The 21177-nt window shown below is 43.2% G+C and overlaps 1 protein-coding gene across 1 annotated transcript in view; it reads right to left on the bottom strand.

Moving 5' to 3' along the window:
* Window positions 1-1456: 1456 nt before the first annotated feature.
* MINPP1 (multiple inositol-polyphosphate phosphatase 1) overlaps window positions 1457-21177 on the bottom strand; it is a 21538-nt gene continuing 1817 nt past the window's right edge. Inside the window, exons 2-5 of the mRNA XM_009881659.1 lie at window positions 20912-21100; window positions 19907-20004; window positions 19254-19387; window positions 1457-1856 (exon numbers count right to left, since the gene is read on the bottom strand). Of these exons, the coding sequence (XP_009879961.1) occupies window positions 1457-1856; window positions 19254-19387; window positions 19907-20004; window positions 20912-21100 (821 nt within the window). The remainder of the gene's footprint in view (window positions 1857-19253; window positions 19388-19906; window positions 20005-20911; window positions 21101-21177) is intronic.

The raw sequence follows: 21177 nt of genomic DNA, 5'->3' as shown, positions 1-21177 counted from the left end.
TTCACCCCCTCCCCAGTAAACACAGTAAAGTATACCTCACTTTACACAGTGAGCACTGGAAAACTCATTACAGGGTGTGAGTACGCACTGCAAGAGGTACCAGCACCATAAATCCACACCCTCACTTGCTTTGGGACAGCTTGTTCACACAGCCATTCCCTTTCAGGGCAATGTAGGAATTTTTATCTGACTTAACTGCATTTGAGACATTTCTGGACAATTATCTCAATTTTTCCTTTTTTCTGCCACACTGCCACACTCTAAAATACTTTCCAGCCTTCAGTAGCAAGTGAACCTACTTTAAGTGCAGTTGCTTTAAAATATCACCAGCACTTGTATGCAACTCATTTCTTTAAAACCAGCTTTGTTTCAAGAACAAGGTGGCACATCAAATGTCTAAGGCCTACGTAAGTGACACTACGTTTGGTGCCTTAAAGCCAGCAGAAGTTTCAGCTACATACTTCTTACGGTCCAAAATCTGTCTGGAGTTCCGGTTAGTAACAATCCCATTTCAAGCAGAAGGCTGGACTGGAGACCTCCACAGGTCCCTTCCAACCCGAGCTGCTAGGAAAAATGTCAGCACCGGGACAGGACTAAGATGTTTGTAGCCATAGCAGAGCCTAACCTGAATGCCTTAGCCCAAACCTTTAACCCAAGAAATTGCTGGTGTCAAGTGAAAGGACACACCAGATTAGAGAACAACTGCAGCATGTCCCAGAGCACCTTAAAGGAAGAGTGGCTACTTCCCAATCCCTCACTTTCTTTTTTTTTAACTACTTCTTTTTAAAGATAATTTACTTACCCTAGAGGCTAACTTGCTATGCGGGATGGGTCAATGATGACTTTAAGAATTTTCACTCCTGGACCCTTTTTTCAGGCAGATAACGCACGCAGGAACACTGCAACTCCTCCTGCTTTAAATGCCCAAGAAAGAGATGTTTGCGTGGTGCTGTCCAGGCAGAAGCCGGGCATCTGTAGAGGAGGACTATGTACCCTCTTCCCCTCCTAGAGGCTCAGGAAAAGGAGCAAAAATGCTGAGAGGTTTGAATTCATGCCTGCCACAGGAAAACAGTGGCTAGCAAAACAGGCAGCACAAAGCAATACTGAATTCTGCTCTGATAAAATAGAAGTCGCCCCAGCTTTTAAATCCATCTATGGCACATTCCTAAAAGGAATGACCGATGAAATTACTTATTCATATGTATCAACATACAGGGACACTTCATCTTGCATCACGTATTTGTTACAAACGCTCATCGACATCCCCGTTACAGCGTTTGGTTTTGTAATTCTGCTTATGTAATAAACAGCACACTGAGCTAACTGAGACAACCCATCAAATCTGCAAGTTTAGAAAGTCAACGTAGCAGCAGCAAATCATCAAAAGTGCTAGTTCACAACGTCCATCAAACAGTACTGGGATCAATTTGCACAACACCCACTCCGTTTCATTCCCTCAAAGTTCATCAACAGCAGTAACATTAATTTTTGGTAATTCACACTCTTCTTTGAAGTGGCAGTTTTCCAGGATGTCCTTGTAATAGTCCTTGAGGTCCGCGTAAGTAGAGATGGTTTCATTTGAGTGATGAAACGACATCAGTTTTTCATTCAACAGCATCTGCACTTGATACTCTTCTTTCGAAGTTTTCACTTGATCACAGTGGTAAAGCACAAATACCAGGTTGGCAGCATAAGGCACGATCCGGCCACTGCGAAATTTCCGATGCGTTTGTCTGTTGTAATTGTTTGCCCTGAGAGGTTCGTCATCTTTGAAGAAACCCATAAGGGCAAGCAGTGGCTGAAGTGTCTCTGCATGTCCAACTTGCACAATCAAAGGTGAAGAAATGGGTTTTGAACTAAAAAAGAAAAAAAAAAGAAGGACAAAGAATGACCAAGAGCCTGTGCTTTAAAACAAACATACCAACATATTGCACAGCTGTCAGCCACAAAGGCTTCAAGAAGCAGACTTTGAGCCTGTTTTACTCCAGTACCCAATAAAAACCTCCTTGGGAATTTCAGCATATTACAGACTTTTTTTTTAAAGCATCCAAGCTTCCTAATTTTTGTCCCGACTAAAGATATTGGCTCTTACATAAAATGTAAGAAGTTGTAACAAATGCAGTTAGGCTACAGCTAGAACCTAATATAAATATAGTAAACAAAAGCAAGAAACTGATTAATGGTGCGCATCCATATACTCACTACATCTCTGCGACTCCCTGTACGAACCTAGTCACTTTTGTTCTTCCCAGGTACAGGAAGATGCAGTGACCACGCTACAGTTAACATACTGCTTTTGGATTAAATAGAAGGCTTTAACAGCATTGCCTCCTCTCATCAGGAATTTGAGAGAAGGGCAGCAAATCCCCAAGCCAGCTGCAAGGCTTTGTTGACATGCAAACCATGTCAAGCCCGTCGTCGGATGTGACAGAGTCCCCTTCCACTGTTAGCGCGTGGGAAAGCTCCGGGACACCGCAGTAACTCGTTATTTCTGTTAACACAGATCCGTGCCCTTGTCTCCAAAAAGGCCAATAGAATCCTGGGCTGCAAAGGGAAGAGTGTGGCCAGCAGGTCGAGGGAGGTCATTCTCCCCCTCTACTCCGCACTGGTGAGGCCATAACTGGAATACTGTGTCCAGTTTTGGGCTCCCCAGTTCAAGAGGGACAGGGAACTGCTGGAGCAAGTCCAGCGAAGGGCAACCAAGATGACTGAGGGATTGGAGCCTCTCCCTTACGTGGAAAGGCTGAGAGCGCTGGGACTCTTTAGCCTGGAGAAGAGAAGGCTGAGGGGAGACCTTATTATGGCATACAAGTATCTAACGGGTGGGTTGAAGGAAGACGGAGCCAGACTCTTTGCAGTGGTTCCCAGTGACAGGACGAGGGGCAATGGGCACAAGTTGGAACACAGGAAGTTCCATTCAAATACACAAAAAAAAATCTTTACGGTTTGGGTGGCAGAGCAGTGGCACAGGCTGCCCGGGGGGGGGGGGGAGTCCCCTTCTCTGGAGATTTTCAAAACCGCCTGGATGCAGTCCTGAGTGATGTGCTCTGGGCAGTCCTGCTTTAGCAGGGGAGTGGGGCTGGGTGAGCTCTAGAGGTCCCTTCCAACTCAGAAGATTCTGTGATTGCAAATACATATAGCCATTCTCCCATCACGGGCTGTTTGGAAAAACTCCCTGAGACTTTCGGGGTTTTTTTTAACCGAATAAAATTTTTACTACAAGTTGTACGGATTTGCTTCAGTACAAACTTGGGGCTAAAACAAAACAGCTTTTCCCAGCATACTGAGCTGTGTTTAGTAGTTTAGTACGACTGATCAGTCAGTCTTTTTTTTTTTTTTTTGGTTTGTTTTTTTTTCCCTGGCAGATGCAAAAGCTACCTGCATGACAAAGCACAATGAACTATTAAGTGAGATCATCCAGGATGCAATCCACTTCACAAAGACCAATAACTTATTATGAAAACATACCCTTTCTCTTTAGCCATTCTAAATACTTCAAATGACCCAGAATTTTTTAAAGTCTTTTTAATAAGCTTCTGTCTAAATTAACCCAAGGTACAGCAAATAGGAGCCCCCAGACTATCATCATTTTAGACCTGGATTATGAAGTTTTCAGCATTAATTTTGCTAGATTTGAGGATCAGAAACCTTTTTGCAACTGCTGTTACAAAGGATAAATGACAATTCAGTTTCAAGATGAAAACTGAGTCTGAGTATAAACTTATTGGCAGGTTAAGAAACTACAGTAGATCCCTATGACCCTCTGACCTAACCACAACCACATGATTGCCTGGACGAGCAAACAAATTACTGATTTAACGCACAAACTGCTTCCCTCCCTGGCACATCACCACCAGCACAGGATTTTAAGGGGCACTTCTTGTCCACCTCTACGACCACCAATGCTTCCAACTGTGTATCGTGCTAGAACAAGAATCGTAATTTGATAGCAAAATACCACCAATTTTGATTTTTTTTTTTTCTCCTATAATACAGTTCAGCTATTTGGAAGGTACATCAGCATTTACCAAAGTTTAGTCTGAAGACAGCAATCCAGTCACTGGAGGAAAACAGCCGTCCCTCTGCAATTTATTAGTTCAAATTATAAGCAGGACTACTGCTATTACTAATTCTGGAGAATACCACCTAGTTCAAAAAGAAAATTATACTCCCTCAGCACACAGGCCAGCAAATTAAGCCACTGATTCATACCACGAACAAAGCCTAAAACAAAGACAGTTTGTGCAACAAGAGGTTACCCATTGTTCTACCCAAGGAAAGATAAGAGCTGGCTTTGCTGCAGAAGGAAGCATCAGCCAAGATGAACACCTGCCCCTTGCTCCAGAGAAGGATGATGGCTTTTTGGGACCATCTCCAAGCAGCACTCGGAAGCCCAGATCACTTATTCTAGCACGTGTAAATACACATTTAGCTTTCAGGAGACAACAGGTGATGTTTGGCAACACTCCACCTGCCAGTGAAGTCCACCCACAGATAAGACACATTCTTCTTCTCCTGAAGACACATTCTTCTTCCCTGTTCCAACCTAAAATCTAAAGCAACCGAGAAATGGTTAACTGGGGGACTTGCCTGTAGATTCAAACTTTGATCAGATAAGCAGGAATTCAGTACTGGCACAGGACAGGGTCTGGACTACCAGCTCAGTATAGCCCAGTGTTTGTGCAGTCTGAAACACACATTGTACCATTTCACTCCCTGGTGAGCCTGAGGCTGCTCTGACTATACTTCTTAGACACATATGCACATACACGCACATACTCTCCTCTTAGAGAAAAAAAAAAAAAATCAGTTAAAAAAAAAAAGTATCAGAAACCTGCCTCTGTTCAAAAGAAGCATGAAAACCACAGAAAGGTTCTGTATGGAGGATGTTACATCTTTTTTCCACCCATGCCTTTGCTGTGCCAAGAGGCTATATGTTCCCTGTAGCCCCTCTTTCAGCTCCTCCAAAATCAGTGGTTCTGCCCACATTTCTCCCCTTGTTATTTATGGCCCCTTCTCTCATTTAAAAATTGTAAAGCTTTCAGATCCTGTTACCCCTCTTCTCTTCCCTTCCCTTCCCTTTCCCCCCCCCTCAATTCTTTGTTCCCTCCTCCTATTCATTTGACTAGTTCATTTATATCCTCCCCCTCCACACACACCTTCAGGGAAGTACTTTTAGGTTTTAGGGCACATTCACATCCCTCCTGTTAAACAACAAATAGGAGGAGCAGCAAAAACCACACATCTATAAAAGACAACAGAAAGCTATTCCTTTGACTTCCTGCAATTTCCAGCTCAGAGATCTCCTAGGCCAGATGTGGCTTCTGTGTAACGTAGGACCTCTCAAGGAATCTTTCCTTTGTCAAATCTCTCCCGAAATCCACGTACATTTCTAGCACGCACAACACGCTGCAGCGAGGTGCTGCACAGCTTCACACACCGCTTTTTCTTCTATTTGTCGATGCTATGTACCATTTAAGCCTTCTACTTACAACTTTGCAATAATATTCTTTCCAAGCTGAGAAATCCTACCACAATTGTTCCAAATGAGCTACATCCTTTTAGATCAGAGTATAAGAAATGCACAACATTCAAGACAAGCAGATACATTGTAAAGCCATGCTGCACCCATGGTACTCTCTGTTCTTCTAATTCATGACATCTAACACCTTTTCTAGTTAGCTTACAGAAGTTTGAGATACGTCCAGACAACTATAACGACCTCAAAACTCAACTCCTAAGCAGTTAGTTATCTCAGATTCTACCTGACAGATGATAAGATGATCATTTTTGCCATGTGGATTACTTCACAGATCTGCAATTTTCAAGCCCAGTTAGTTTCACAAGGTCCTTTTGACAATCCTCCTAGCAGAACAATTTATCTTGAATAAAAGTGCTGCATTTGCAATGCCACTTAACAACTCATCTCTTTTTTCCAGTCATTTCCAACATGCTGAGCAGCCCAGATCCTTGCAGATCCATTTCCACCGGCAACCTACCTCTGCTAGGAAGAAAAAAAAAAAACAATCAGCTATCCCTACCCTCCACTTCTTGTATTTTTATTCATTTTTACCCACGTAAGGACCTTCCCCCTTAACCCCAGCTGCTTGATTTCTTTTGATAAAGAAACCTGTTAAAAGGCGTTTGGAAATCATGACTGTGTCTTCCAGATCACGCTATCTGTATACCTGCTGATCCTTCCCAAGTGCTCCAAGAGGTGTTTTCTTTTCAAAGAGCCATACTGACGCTACTCAGGTATATCATATTCATCGAGGTGCTTATCGACGCTAGACTGGCCTGCAATTCTGATTCTCCCCTGGAGCATCTTTTTTCATTTTTCCTTTATTTAATTATTAGTTTTTAAATCATCGCACCTGCCGGCCCCCACAAGCTTCTTGGCTGCAACCAGTGTGCACTGGCTGTTATTTCAGCTACTTCATTCAAGTTCTTTTAGCGCTCTTGAGGGAGCATCACCCAGCTTTAGCAATTCAACACGTTTTTGTTTTGTCCCAGCTGCACACCCTTTATACATGTCTGCTTCCCAACATGGTGGTCTGTAGTTTATAGCTTTCTAAGCAAGGAAGGTAGTAATGCAAATACACCTCTAAAGTTCCCAAAACAAGTGTTACAATAGGCATTATTCACTCCACAGGGAGTGGATTTCACACACTCACCCCACCTCCAAAAAAGGTTTCAGAGCTGCTAAGAAAAACAAAATAAAAATAACAACATTCTGGCTGTCAGCGCTGACTTTAAGCGAGGTTTGGCTTTACTTTCCAGCTGATGTTAGCAGGAATTTTGAAGTGGAAGTAAATCACAGAAAATATACTTGACTTCTTGGTTAAAAAAAAACAAAAACCAGCAAGACATATGTTTCCAGAACAGGAAACAATTTATAGCATATACACATACACAAGTTTTAAAGAACAAGGAAAGAAAATCTCATGAAGGCAAAAGAAGGAATAAACAAGGCACTCATTCTCACTGTAACTTACTATTTCACCTGCTTTAGTCTCATGAAATTCTTACGCTGACAGGCCAAACCACCTTGGGAGACAGAACAAACCTCTCCCACTCATAGCTATCCCACCGTATTATTTTAACAAGGATTAAAACTGTTTCCTTATACGATACAACCCTGAGTTTTCAATAGCCTCTTTAACACAGTATATTTGGTTTCTCACCAGCACTGGGTATCTGATTTCTAAGACTACTCAAGCACTCCCTGTTCAGTCTCGGGTCATGACTCCAGTTCAGATGTGGTTTCATATCATCTAATAACAACAATAAAAATCACCATCAAGGTTAAAACAGCAACAGTAATATTTTTAATTATGGGGAAATCACTAAAGATTGCCTCTTCAGAGCATGTACACAGGCAAAGGTTACTACTGCCCCTACATTACTGATAAAGACAAGACAGGAGCGCAAAGCACAAACAATCAAACACTGATAAATTCAGAACAGTAGCACAGGTTAATAAAATATTAAACGGAAGGCCTGAGTTTTCCAAACTCAATCTTCTTTGCTATTGATTAATGACTCAGCATCACGTGGAACCATCAGCCAAAGTTCTCAACATCGTACTCTGGCAGCTGCTAATTATATTTCAATTCACTTTTTTCCTCACTTTTATTTAGTAGTAAATGACTTGGGAAAGCACACTGATCAGTAGGAAAAAAAAAAAAATTCCCATTTCCAACTTTAAAGGGAGATGAAGAGACTGTGCGTAAAACTGCTATAAAATATTAAGAGCTTGTCTGAAAGCGATTGCTGGTGATTGGTTTCTTACTCATTTTACGGGGCACTTCAATCAAGCAGAAGTGACTGTCACTAGAGAGAACACGAGCAGGGTTCATTGAAGAGATGTCGACTTCAGCTGCTGAGCCACCCGCGCTGTAACCCTCTAAGTAAATCTGACCACAGCTGACAATGAAGATACCGAACAATTCAGCAGCACAACCACAAACACTAAGTCTGACCATGGAAAAAAAGGCACCGTGAAGAAGCATGGCCATGGGGTCTATCATTGAGGCCAATTCTAGGCTCTCCCTAATCTCGGCGGATGCAGGTTTAACCCTGAACCTTCTGTTATCAGCTCACCCATCCTCAACAGTACATCGTTCCTACTCTTCTAGGACTACTGATACATCACTTTAGATATGGAGGAAGTGAACTTTCTTTTCAACAAAGTTTAATTCCTAAGCACCAATGTGACTTTCAGCTAGAGATAACCCAAACCCCAGGAGATAGCAGGGTAAGAAGAAACATTTCCTACAGCAAAGCTTAATCTGTCAACCTTCAATCCTCATGTAAAAATCCCTCCAGCAACTTCAGAGGAGGTAAGTTTTAACAACTGTTAAAACAAGTAAGCTTAGACCACATTCTGTCCTTTTTCTCCCCAATAGAAAAGCCGGCACAAAGGACTCAAAAACCTGTACTTTCATCTATGGAATGAATTCTCCATCCCTCCCATCTGCCCCTATGATTTATTTCTGGAAAAAAAACAAACAGCTGGAGGAACCCTAAATCTACACAAGCAGCAGAGATCAGGAAATGTGGTGGCAGTGGTGGGACTCAGAGGGGAGCAGAAATACTTAATAGTGGTGTTGCTCAGAGTGTTATCACCAGTGGAAAGAAGGGAGAAAAAAAAAAAAAGTAAAAATCTGTCAAACAGTATTAAGTCGTCATGCATCAAAACTTCAACCTTAAATAGTGGACAGAGGACAGCTGTGCTCATTCATTTCCAGAAGCAGTACCAACACAGCAAAATGCCACCACAAATACTAACAAGATAAAAACGTCCTTCTTTTCCAACGAGGACATACATGAGCTCACTCATGGCAAAGACAAACTTGAAAAGCTGACAAGCCTACACAAAACTTATTTAAAACTCTGATTAAAAGGCAACAGCTCTTATCTAGCCCCACAAGTTAATCACGCAAAGCTAACGAGGCTTCACTGCATTTACCTTCAGAGCTTCTAAAGTTTCAAAGGCTCCTTTCTGAATGATCCCACCTCTCACATTCTTATGGATCACAAAGATTAAACTGCGTTACTGCAGCAGCACCATGCTGATGCTAAATGTTAAACCCTCGTGATGAGCCAAAAACCAAATCAAGAGGGTAATGCCACTTGTCAAACCCTTTGTGCCCAAAGCAAATACTGGTCAGACCAGTTCGTGTGTGTGTGTGTGTTGCCTAGGTATTGTTGTGCTTGGTTTTTTATTTCCTTAGATAAAAGGATATGACTCTATAAAAAGTTGCTGAGATACCTTTTCAGAGCAATCCTGAGCAAGCAAGTATTAGGTAATTAAAGTGAGATTAAGTTCATTCTGGGAGGTTCAAAAGGCACAAGCAACACTTGAAATACCTAGTTCTAACCAGATGGGTGAAAAGACACATTCCCAGGGGAAGTCCCCTGGACTGCCCAGGTATCTGAGAGGAGACAGCAAACACACACACCCTTCAGAAATGCAGAAATAGCGACACTGCTGAACGTAATACAAGGACCTACGGAGAATTTCATGTCTCTACCTGGTTTCCCTTCACAGCATCCCTAATCATGTCAGAAGCCCCATCTTTGAAGGATGGGGCTATCAAAACCAATCATGCAGCATGATACAAAGCTGCTGTTTGAGAAATTTACAGTTTCTTAGCAAAAATCATCCCATTTCTCTGATTTTCTGGAAATGAAGTCAAGACCTGCCTATTTTCCAGGTGTACTAATGTAAACTGTGTGGTCTGTTGAACTGTACAGCTGGCATGTTCTTCTGTGAATACACACACATCTTATTAGAGGGATCAGTTTACCCATCACACACACCCCACCTGTTCTCTTTGAACAGATGCACTAAGTCAAGCAATTATTTTTTTTTTTTTTTTGCTAAGTTATATATTCCTGTGTAATTAGCAGATGAAGTGACAAGGGCTTAGTTCAGAAGCTTTCATCACAGGCTCTACCCCAAAAAGCCACGTGACACGGTGGGGATACCCCTGAAGAGGTCCCATACAAAGCCACACGGAGCAACCCACACCTCTGTGCCCTCGAGAAAGGGACCCTCTGGGGAGCACAGTACCAATGCCTCTGACCTGGCTCTGCAAGAGCTGCGTCACACCTCAAAGTATACAGCTGGCTACAAACTGCCCTGCACTTCAAATAACGTAAATGACGTATCTATGCGTCATAGCCCCAGTTGTCCTTTGGAGCGGCTCTCCTGCTGGGTGGGTGATCAAACACACTGGTTTACAACTCCCACCAAGGGATGCAGGACATCCTGAACCTGCTGATGCACCCAGAGAGACGAGAACCTGTGCTGGGCAAACATGGGATCCCAGCGGCAACCAAGAAGTTTTATTAGAAGAAATGACTGAACATCCTGGATCTGAGCAAAAGGGGTTTTTCAAATCCTATTATATTCTTTCTACTGCATACGTGGAAGCTTTCTGCTCCGTTCCCTTTGTACATACTATAAAAAGATAGTTTTGAACAGGTAATTGTTTTTAGATCATATATTGAATTCTTTTGTACCGAGTCACAGTTTTGAAAGGAGCTATTAGGGCACAGTAGTAAATGACTACACAAAGGTTATCAATTGTGTTGTGAACTGACCTGCAAAGAGGCAGGCAAATTACATGAAACAATAAAAGCTACCAATAAATTGGCAAATTAAGCTGTTAAACATACGGCTTAGTCTGGTATAGCTACAAAGATCACCTTCACTTCATCTTGATCTAGGTCAAAATTCAAATGAATTTTTTTTTTTTTTTTTTTTTTTTAATACCTTGAACCTGCTTACTCTCACAGAGGAAACCACCAAATATGTTGCAATGTGTATGTGCAGCTAGGTTAGTCTTTTCAATCATTAGCCACACACTTTAAATATTGAGATGACTGCACAAAGCATGCTTCCCAGTTTCCAGAGCCTTATGATAATCCATTTGGACAGTACAAGTATTTCATATTCTCTTTCATGAGTAAATAGGGCAGACTTGTTAAATATTTGAAGCTGGAAGAAAAGTCCAAAACCACTTTAATGAATAGCTGATTGCCTTAAGGTGTGCCACAACCGATTTTCAAATCCACCCCTGCCCAAGCGTGTAGCGAATTGGTTTTTTTGGGTCTTTTTTTTGTTGTGGGTTTGGTTTTGTTTTTGTTTTTTTTTTAATAGGGTTAGCAGCTTCCTATTGCATTAACTACCCGAATACATGGATTTCTAATCAACAGGCACAGTTCCTGTAGAACAGGACTCCCAGATCACTGATGCAAGGCTCACCTGGGCATCTCACAGAAACCTGAAGCTGAAAAGCACTGCACTTGTCTATCCCTTCCATGTACAGTTTTCCCACAGATCCATACCCTACGCCACAGCAACAGGGGCTCCCTCCTGCAACCGTAGTGTTTCCCCCTTCTCCTCCCAAGTTCAGCGTGCCAAGTCTTCCAAGGTGGCAAGAAGCCAGTGAGCAACGGGGTTGAGCTGGCAGTCCCATGCAACATACAGACCAGATTTGCCTCTTGAAGAGGGATGGGGGCCCATCAAGTGTGAGGTTATTCCTATCATCATCATCATCACCATGTTGCAGGGGGACGGGGGGATCATAACAGGTTTTGATCATTAGCCATAGCTCACGTAAGAGCCACAAAGAACTCGATGTTTCTTCTGAGCTATGGTGATACTCACTGATTGCTCCCCTACATCCCAATGTTGAAGCGTCTCTACATACCACAGCTTTGGGAAACTGGACACTTTAACTGTTTAAACAAATGCTGACTGGTAAGAGCAGCCTTTCAAGTTGCTCAGTAGCACAACTGCAAATGAACATGCACACCTGGAAATTTTACCAACATATATGGCTTCAAACTGGAAGAGGGGAAATTTAGTTTAGATATTAGGAAGAAATGTTTCCCTGTGAGGGCGGTGAGCCCCTGGCCCAGGTTGCCCCGAGAAGCTGTGGCTGCCCCATCCCTGGAGGTGTTCAAGGCCAGGTTGGACGGGGCTTGGAGCAACCTGGGCTGGTGGGAGGTGGAACTAGATGATCTTCAAGGTCTCTTCCAACCCAAAGCATTCTGTGATTCTATAATGAAGAGCAGGGACACTTTCAGTAAGGCCTACGCTGCAGCGGGGGGAAAACCCAGCAGTTTAGTGAAGAGTTTTTCCCCCATTAGCTTCTTTGCCACACAGTTGCATAGCCTGATTCTGTATTTTTGAACTGTAGCAGGGTGGGGGGGAGGGGGAGCCATTAGTATGTCTTCACAAAAATATACTTTATGGACTAAGACAACTGCCCAAGTATGCCATTTCAGTACAACAAATAACCTGGTTTAAGGGAATACTCAACTTTTGTGATACAATATTATTTTTTTTTTTTTGTAATTAAGAAGTCCTGGCCCCCAACCTCTTCCAAGAAACATGACCATGGTATTTCCTTCCAGACTGGTCGGAAGGTACAGAGAAATGTGGTCCTGAAAGGCCCACTGCGACTGTGGTAAGTTCTCAAGGAGCTGATGCTTTCTACTGAAGAATTAATCCGTATTAGATATTTATACTTTATTGCTACAGAGCATGCAGAAGAATAGGGTCCGTGCATGGGTTTACTAACAGAAGGTGGTCACTAATACAACTATGGATAAATTTGACATCGGATCCAAGTTCCTGAATAGATATTCCAACATATTTCCACCAGCAATCTGGATGGGGACAGTTGACGACAGTAATCACATAGTGAAAAGCCATTTCACAGCCTTCAAAACCATTTTGTTGTACAGCAAGACCTACACAGAAGAGACTATTGCTGGTTTAAACCAAGAATTCTATTCTAATTCGTATGATGAAAGATCCTCAAAACACCTGAAACTTTTGCCCTGCAAATTGAAGGTGGGACTCATTAGCAATAGGTATTTATTACCACTTTCATCATTTTCTTAAGAATAGGCTAATCAGCAGAAGATATTTTGCCCAGAAGAAAGAAAAGTGACCTTTAACAAGGCAACTAATAAGGCAACTAAGTTCGGCAAGCAATCAGGAAGAAATCTTTCCAGGAAGAAAGGAGAACTTGGAGCAAAGATAATGCTCTGGAAGAAAATTCAATGTGCTTAAATTTTTAAAGCAGCCGGCCAGTTTCAAATCAACTTTAAATGTCACTAAATTGAAACAACATTCCACTAAAAGTCATTTCATCATCACAAAAGTTCATTTTCAGAGTAACAAACTCATACAAAAGTATTTAACCTGTTGCCTTGAAGTTGCACAATACCATAAAAAAAAAAAACCACTCGTGAACACACACAGGCACAACCAATCATTTTCTACTGTTATTAATACAGGCTTTTTTTTTTAAATTTTATTTTATTTGTATGGTTGCTTGCTTTCATTTTTACTCTCACATTATCACAGAATGGTTTGGGTTGGAAGGGACCTTAAAGATCATCCAGTTCCACCCCCCTGCCCTGGGCAGGGCCACCTCCCACCAGCCCAGGTTGCTCCAAGCCCCGTCCAACCTGGCCCTGAACACCTCCAGGGATGGGACAGCCACAGCTTCTCGGGGCAACCTGCGCCAGGGGTTCACCGCCCTCAGAGTGAAAAATTTCTTCCTGATATCTAATCTAAGTCTGCCCTCTTCCAGTTTGAAGCCATTACCCCCCATCTTATCACTAAGTGTCCTTGTAAAAAGTCTGTCTCCCGCCAGTGAAGACTGAGGCAAAAAAGTCACTGAGTACCTCAGCCTTCTCCATACCCTGAGTGATCAGGTCTCCTGTTTCCTTCCAGAGAGGGTCCACACCTTCCTTAGTCTTCCTTTTATCACTGACACACTTAGAGAAGTTTTTTGTATTGCCCTCGATGTCCCTGGCCAGATTTAACTCTATCTGTGCTGTAGCTTGCCTCACCTGACCCCTGGCTGCTTGGACAGTTTCTCTGTACTCCTCCCAGGCTGCCTGTCCTCCCTCTGTAGGCCTCCTTTTTGCTTTCGAGCGTGTCCAGGAGCTCCTTGTTCACCCATGCAGGCCTCCTGGCTCTTTTGCCTGACTTCTTTGTTGGGATACATCACTCCTGAGCTTGGAGGAGGTGACCCTCGAATACAATACTAACCAGCTTGCTTGGGTTACCATGGTACCCTCCCAAGCAGACCCCTCAAGAGGCCAAAGCACGCTCTCCTGAAGCGTAGGGTGGTGAGCTTGTTACGCACCCCCTTCGCTGCCCTAAGGATCTTGATCTCCACCATTTCGCGATCACTGCAGTCAAGGCTGCCCTTGAGCTTGACATTCCCCACCAGCCCCTCCTTGTTGGTAAGGACAAGGTCCAGCATACCTCCTCTCCTCGTTGGCTCCTCTATTACTTCAAGAAGGAAGTTGTCATCAGTTCATTCCAAGAACTTCCTGGATTGCTTGTACCCCGCTGTGTTGTCCCTCCAATATTAGGGTGACTGAAGTCCCCCACGAGGACCAGGGCCTGTGAATGAGACGCCACTCCTATCTGTCTATAGAGGGCCTCATCCGCTCCATCATCCTGCTCAGGTGGCCTGTAGCAGACCCCCACTGTCATGTCACCTGCCCCTGTGTTCCCTTTAATCCTGACCCAGAAGCTCTCATTCAGGTCCTCATCCATCCCCAGGTGGAGGTTCATGCCCTCCAGCCGGTCACTGACACAGAGGGCAACCCTCCCTCCTCATCCCCCCTGCCAGTCCTTCCTGACCAGCCTGTATCCTTCCATTCCAACACTCCAGTCACAGCGGCCATCCCACCACGTCTCTGTGACGCCAATGAGACCACAGCCCTGGTGGCATGCACAGGTTTCTAACTCCTCGTTTGCTCCCCATGAACAGAGGCACTTGAGCTGGGTCCCCAGTGACTTACTGGCTGGAGTGGCTGTGGTTCCTTTGTGCTGCTCTCCAGGTGGTCTTCCTTTGAGGTGTTTCACCCATGTTTCCCCCTTGGCTCCTATTGCCTCAGGAGCCCCTGGAGCATCTCCCTAAGACTTTGTGTGTGTCCTCTATCCTTGGTGCATCGTCCCTTGGCTTGTCACAGGCAAGCCTGATAATGCTTCCTTCCCCTGTCGAATCTAGTTTAAAGCCTTGTCAATGAGCCTCACTTACTCTTGGGCAAAGACCCTTCTCCCACTTTGAGTAAGACAAACCCCATCTCATGCCAGCAAGCCTGGTGCAGTCAAGGCCATTCCATTGTCAAAAACCCCAAAATTGTGGCAGTGACACCAGCCAGAGCCATGTATTAACAGACTGAGTGCGTCTGCTTCTTCCAGTGTCACTGCGTGCAACTGCGAGGAAAGAAGAAAGGATAGCCCGTGCCCCAGATTCCCTTACTAATCGTCCCAAGGCCCTGAAGTCTCTTTTAATCACCCTTGGGCTATGTGTTGCCATTTCATCACTTCCCACATAGAAGAGCGGCGGTATTGCCACAGGGTCCGCGATAAGTCTCTCTCCCCAGATGAAAAAGCATTGGTTGCACCTCCGCTCTCTAGATCACAAGAGACACAAGCTGTTCCAGTGCATCGGTGGTGGCAGATTGCCACATATTCTTAATTGCACCAGGTTGCCCGATTCAGATTACAGAAAAGTCTTCAGTGCTTTAAGACTGCCACCTTACGTTGTGGGATGGAGTGACACGCTCCTTTTGTGGAAGGCAATGCACTTCGGAAGCTTTCAGTTCCCATTTAGGATGACGCAGACTAAACAGACTGCTCACCCAGCTTTTAATTTTGCAAGATTTTTAGCGTCCCGACCGTTTAGATACATGCATAATCTCACCGCCTGCTGCCCTCTGCCGTGGCAACACAACATGACAGCCCCGGAGACTGCAACCAAATTTCTGCCACCAGAGTGGGAAGACAGGATGAAGTTATCTCGGTCCTTTAGTGCTCTGCCTCAAATACCTGCTCTTCTCCAGGAAGCCTGCTCCTCCTTGTGAATTAGTGAATGCTGATCTAGTTCTCAATAAATCAGAAGTATAAATATCGATTTTGTCAACTATGGCTTTTTTATTATTATTATTATTAAACTTACGGGGATATCTTATACGCAGTTGAGACACAGCTACAACTAGTGCATATAATTTAAGAATTGAAAAGCTATCCCTGTTCAAAGAGTAAATTACACTAAAAGGAAACAAAATCAATCACTCTCCTCACATGAGTCAAGCTGCGTTTAGAAGTTATTTTTCAGATTTCAGAAGGACAGAGAGGTGTTGAGAATCTTGCTTTGTTTTTCTTTTAACCTGCACTTCTTCCTGATCTTCTCATTCCCAGTTCTTACTTTCTCTGCTTACGCATGCAGCACGTGACAGAGGCAATCACAGCAACGTGCTTGTCAATCTCTTCACAGTTGTTAATGTTAATACATTAACACCCAATGTGTTTTTCATTTAGCTCTCTAGCAGGCAGTGAAAGGATGCAGTGAAGAAGTCTATTTAAAGGGTGATCTAGCATAACCACTGCTCTGACTCCACCACTACCAAAACGAGAGGTATCCCCAACTCCCACACAATTTTCCCTCCTTTAAATTTCCAGGCACCAGAGTGATCATTTGACAGCACAATTTCTTAAGCCACCTTGGCTGGAGAGGGGTCACCATCCCCAGCTGCCCACCTTTCATTCATAGCAACTCCTGCCCAAAGCCAAACTAATTCCATGTTTGAAACGGCCAAGTTTTAACCCATTCACGGCAAAACAAAGAGGCGTCTCCTTTGTGCTGGCTGGTACACAGCACAGGTAAGGTTCAGAAAGGCCCCGGACCACCGCTGCCACACAACGCAGCGGAGTCCTGTGCTCTCCCATCCTCGGCTCTCATTGCCAACCCTGTACGGCCCCCTTCCCTGGGCTCACATCATCATTAGAGCAGGACCAAGGCACCAATCTGGACACAAGTGTTGGGAAAGCCTGTGCGTACACCCTAAAGGCAAATTTGCAATGTGTTTACCTTCTCACGTACTAAGTCGACGCTATTTTAAAAACAGATACATCAGCCTGATTTTCCAGGTGAATCCCAAAAGTAATTAAGATAAACAGTACGTGTTCTGTTTACCTAGTGATAACTCCACTTTAGATGAAAGAAACCATGTCATGTATTAAACATGATCTCAACATTCCTGCGTCACTCAGAGCTCCAGCACTGAACACAGGGTATCTCTCTGCATCCCACACTAATGGACAGCAAAAAAGCCAACTGACTGTTTGAGAACTATGCTTCAACCGACTCACTACACAGTTCTACCACTGTTAATATCCAGCTCAGATCCTCGGTCAGCAAACTTTCAAAGGAGCAAAACTTCTTTGCTATCTTCTCTGCTATAATCAACTTTATGGATTGTTCCTCCAATCCAAAACGTGAACGCTACTTCTAATTTCAGCCTGCGAGCTAAAAGGAAAAAAAAAAGTTTCCCAACAAGTTATCAAAAAATAAAAATTACATACATCCAGCCTCAAATATCTGTGACTCATGCTTTTGTTTCTGAAACATAAGTGCCCTTAATATCACTCTGCTGGGTGTTAGCTAGATCTACTTTAATATATTGAATATAGAATTAAAGTCCCAAGGACATTAGGAATGCAAGAACATTCACCACATGTAACTAATGTTTACATATCAACACCAAAGCCGCATTTGCTGGTTATAAGTTGAAGTTCCTTATAAATTAGTTTCTATCAAGTATTTAATGGCACAATATGTATAAAATCTTCCAACTGTATCTTTGTTATTGTGTACTTTTATAAACATTTCCACACCTATCTGTTAAGGTATTAATTCATGTGATTGATCACTAAACCATGAATTTCTAATTCCTCATTTTGCACGAGGAGCATGCACACAAGTTGTAAATTAATTCTCATATGAACACACTGCATTGAAACCTAAAGCAGTTCTCAAAAAAAGAAAATAATGGCTTACGAGCACATGAAAGCAAACGCAAGTAATTCTGTGGCAAAGATCCCAATCTGTAACTGAAGCCTTTGTCTTCTCCATGCCACAACACATCCCAGCTACGTTCCTGTCTTACTTCTCCTAATCATACCAATTCACACGAGACAAGATCAAAACCAAACAGATATTGCATCACAACTGCTGACTGATACCAGCTCACTGGAATAAACAATACACAAAAATAGCACAGGCATCTTATCTCTAATTTTTAAGGAAGTTTAGGGATGGTTATACCCATGACACTACAAAGGCAGTTTTGAGCACTGTACAGCTCAGCGCACGGAGTACCACTGCTCTTGTTCTTCCACTGACACTACATGACTGTTGTCAAATCATAGCAACAGATGAAGACAAACCACTTTATCAAACCACCATCCTTTGAAGGTAGCTAATTATTGTATCTTCAAGTCTCCCAACAGTTACTTGTAAGGCCTAGTATCTTCCTACAGCTATAGCTGTTCCCAAACTACAGCTTTGCTGTAAAAGAATAGCCATGGGAAACTAAATATCCTAGAGAGAGTCCTCGGACTGGCCGGCTGAACTACTGACTTTAGATTCATGGAACAAATAAAGGCATTTGGAACGACTTAAGGACAGAAGTGTCTTTTTCCTGTTCTTACAAGGCATCGAGTATATCGCCTATAGTCACAACGAAGTCCCTAGTCACAATGAAGCAGGTTTGTTACAATAAGGCTAATTTTCTGTTGCAGCTCCAGCCTCTTGGATCCTGCAACAGGCCGTTCAGTCTAGAGTCATTAAGTGTTTGGATTGAGCTGTAGTAATTACTTTTCCGGTATTACATTTCAACACCTTTAATCTGAATGGAAAGCTTTAATAATGCAAGAAGCTCAAATCAAAAACATGCAGAAAGAAAGACTGCCATGCTGAAGTGCTTAAGTAACCAGGTAACAGAACATATCATGGGGATGCTGTCAACCCACAGACTTCCATTTTCACCACAAATGATTTTTAACAAAGACATTTTAAACAAAAAGCTCATTGTTTTAACTCAATGGCCTCTTCTCAAACTGCGCAGGAAGAGAACACCATTATCAGACAGAGCAGCTGGCTGTCCCTTGAAGGCCTGTGCGCATCAGTAAGTTGAAAGATGGAAATACATTATCTGGGCACAACAGCATCACTGGAAAAGAAAAATCTATACTCTTTACAGTCATACTACTCTATCAAAAATTTTATTCCTACGTTAAAAGTCTCCCAGCATTGTTATGTTTGCAATTAAAGTACTTAACTTCTACTCATGTTAAATCCAACTCAGAACTGGCCACAGAAAGCTTGTAGCCAAAGCACAAAAGCCTTTTTATTTACCTTTTGCTCTCTTCCACCGCTTTGTCCAAATGCTGGAAGATATCTTGAAATAAAATGCAGCTGGAGCGACTATTGATGTCATAGCCATAGCCTCTCTTCCAGTATTGTTTCAGGTCGTTCAAGTATTCCAGTACCTAAAGTTAGAGAGTTCACAAGTTTCTATTACGGCACAGAGGGAAAACAAAAAACCCACAACCTGGAGCAATGATGCTACCACATGCTGCAGGAAATCAACAATTCTTTGACACACGAGAAAAACCAAAACAGGTTTCTAGGTCTTAAAGGACCGAGAAGACCTCATTTGCTGTCCTCTAGAATCAGGGCATTTTATCAGATAGGCAAAACAGAGCTGCCCAGACCATTTCAGATACTACAGAAATAAAAGCACTATCTGAATTAAGCACAATAGGAGAAAAACCACATTTTAATCAGGGCAAATCAAGACTGCACCAGTATTTAAGTCTGAATGAAGAAAGGTATTTCAGTCTTGCTGCTTGATTAATCCAGAGCCCTTTGGTCTCCAAAGGAGTTATTCAGCAGTTTGAAGAATAAGGGACACACAACTTACAACTTTTGACTGCACAAGGAATTATACCTGAACACTAAGGCACCTTTTGAAGGCTTCTCAAATCTCTCTCCCATTTAGCACCTACCTTGGCATCTTCTTCACTGAAGAGCGAACACCATGGGGAGGTCACATTTTTTATAGCCAACTCATACGAGCAGGTGAGAAAAGCCACTTGAACAAGATCTGCAATAAACCCAACAAATAAGCAAATGATAAACTACTGCTACACAAGCAGCAACTTTCTCACAGCTTGCCTCTAAAACGAATGTAATTACAATTAAGCAATGCAAAGAATGTAATCCAATAAAGAATCGCCAGTCCAAAGGCCAAGCAGCTCTCAACACCATTATCACACAGAATCTGCATTTCTGACTACAAGCTTTGCACATTACATTGCTATGAGGGGAAAATGAGAGCGTTTCACATCAAATGCTGCCCATCTGCCAATCTACATGCTATAGGTGTCAACCACTAGTGCGTCCTCATCACCATAAAGGACAGAAGAGTCAACAGAAGGCGTGCCTGTTCAACACAGAGCAGTCTTTGACTACCACAACTCATCCTCCAAGTTAGTGGCGGAGTTTGAACGGCAGCCTGCTGCAACTTCGGGATTGCAGCTTTAGGGACATGCTGGAAAGGACAGTAACAGCTATTTGTGGGGAGGGTGTCTCCCACACCGCTTCACCACGTAGGGAAACCTGGCACTTCTCTTCCGGAGAAGTGAAGTTACAACACAGACATACCTTTTCCCGAGGTTATTTGTACATTTGAATTGTAGCGGGTTTTACAAAAGCTGCGTCTGCTCAACAAAGCAGAATTAAAAGAGTAACACATTCATATCCCTCCAAACAAAGGTAAAGTTGATTTCACCTACAGGGAACAACACTTTCAACAGCCTTTTTCTTTTGACCACTGACAAACAAGCATTCATTACTGCAACCTCAATACATATTTGCAGCCTTATGCATTTAATTAGAGACTGCGCCTCCAATTTACAACCTACTTTAAATTACCTAGTCTGCATGACTACTCAGAAGTTGCTCTCAGCCACGCTCGGAGCCGAAGCCACCTGTTCAGAGGCTTTCATTACCTGCGTTCAGGTCCTCCACCGGCAAACACAAGGCACTCGCGACCTTCTCCAAGACTTTCCTCATCTCCGGCCCCTCTTTGAAGGCATCCACCTGGCACATGGCCGCGTCGTTCTCCTCCACCAAGGCAACAAACTTGGCGCAGTGGTCGAAAAACCGCATCAAGGAATCGTTCACTTCAACCTCCACCTCTGAAAGCAAACGCGGGCCTCAGGGACACAGCTCGGGGAGGCGGGGGAGCAGTACCATCCCCAGGGGTTCCGGGGGT

The sequence above is a fragment of the Charadrius vociferus genome, unplaced genomic scaffold (genome assembly GCF_000708025.1).
Source record: "Charadrius vociferus isolate BGI_N301 unplaced genomic scaffold, ASM70802v2 scaffold390, whole genome shotgun sequence".
NCBI lineage: Eukaryota > Metazoa > Chordata > Aves > Charadriiformes > Charadriidae > Charadrius > Charadrius vociferus.
Note: the sequence above shows the minus strand (reverse complement) of the source record. Positions and strands in the feature narration are given on the sequence as shown.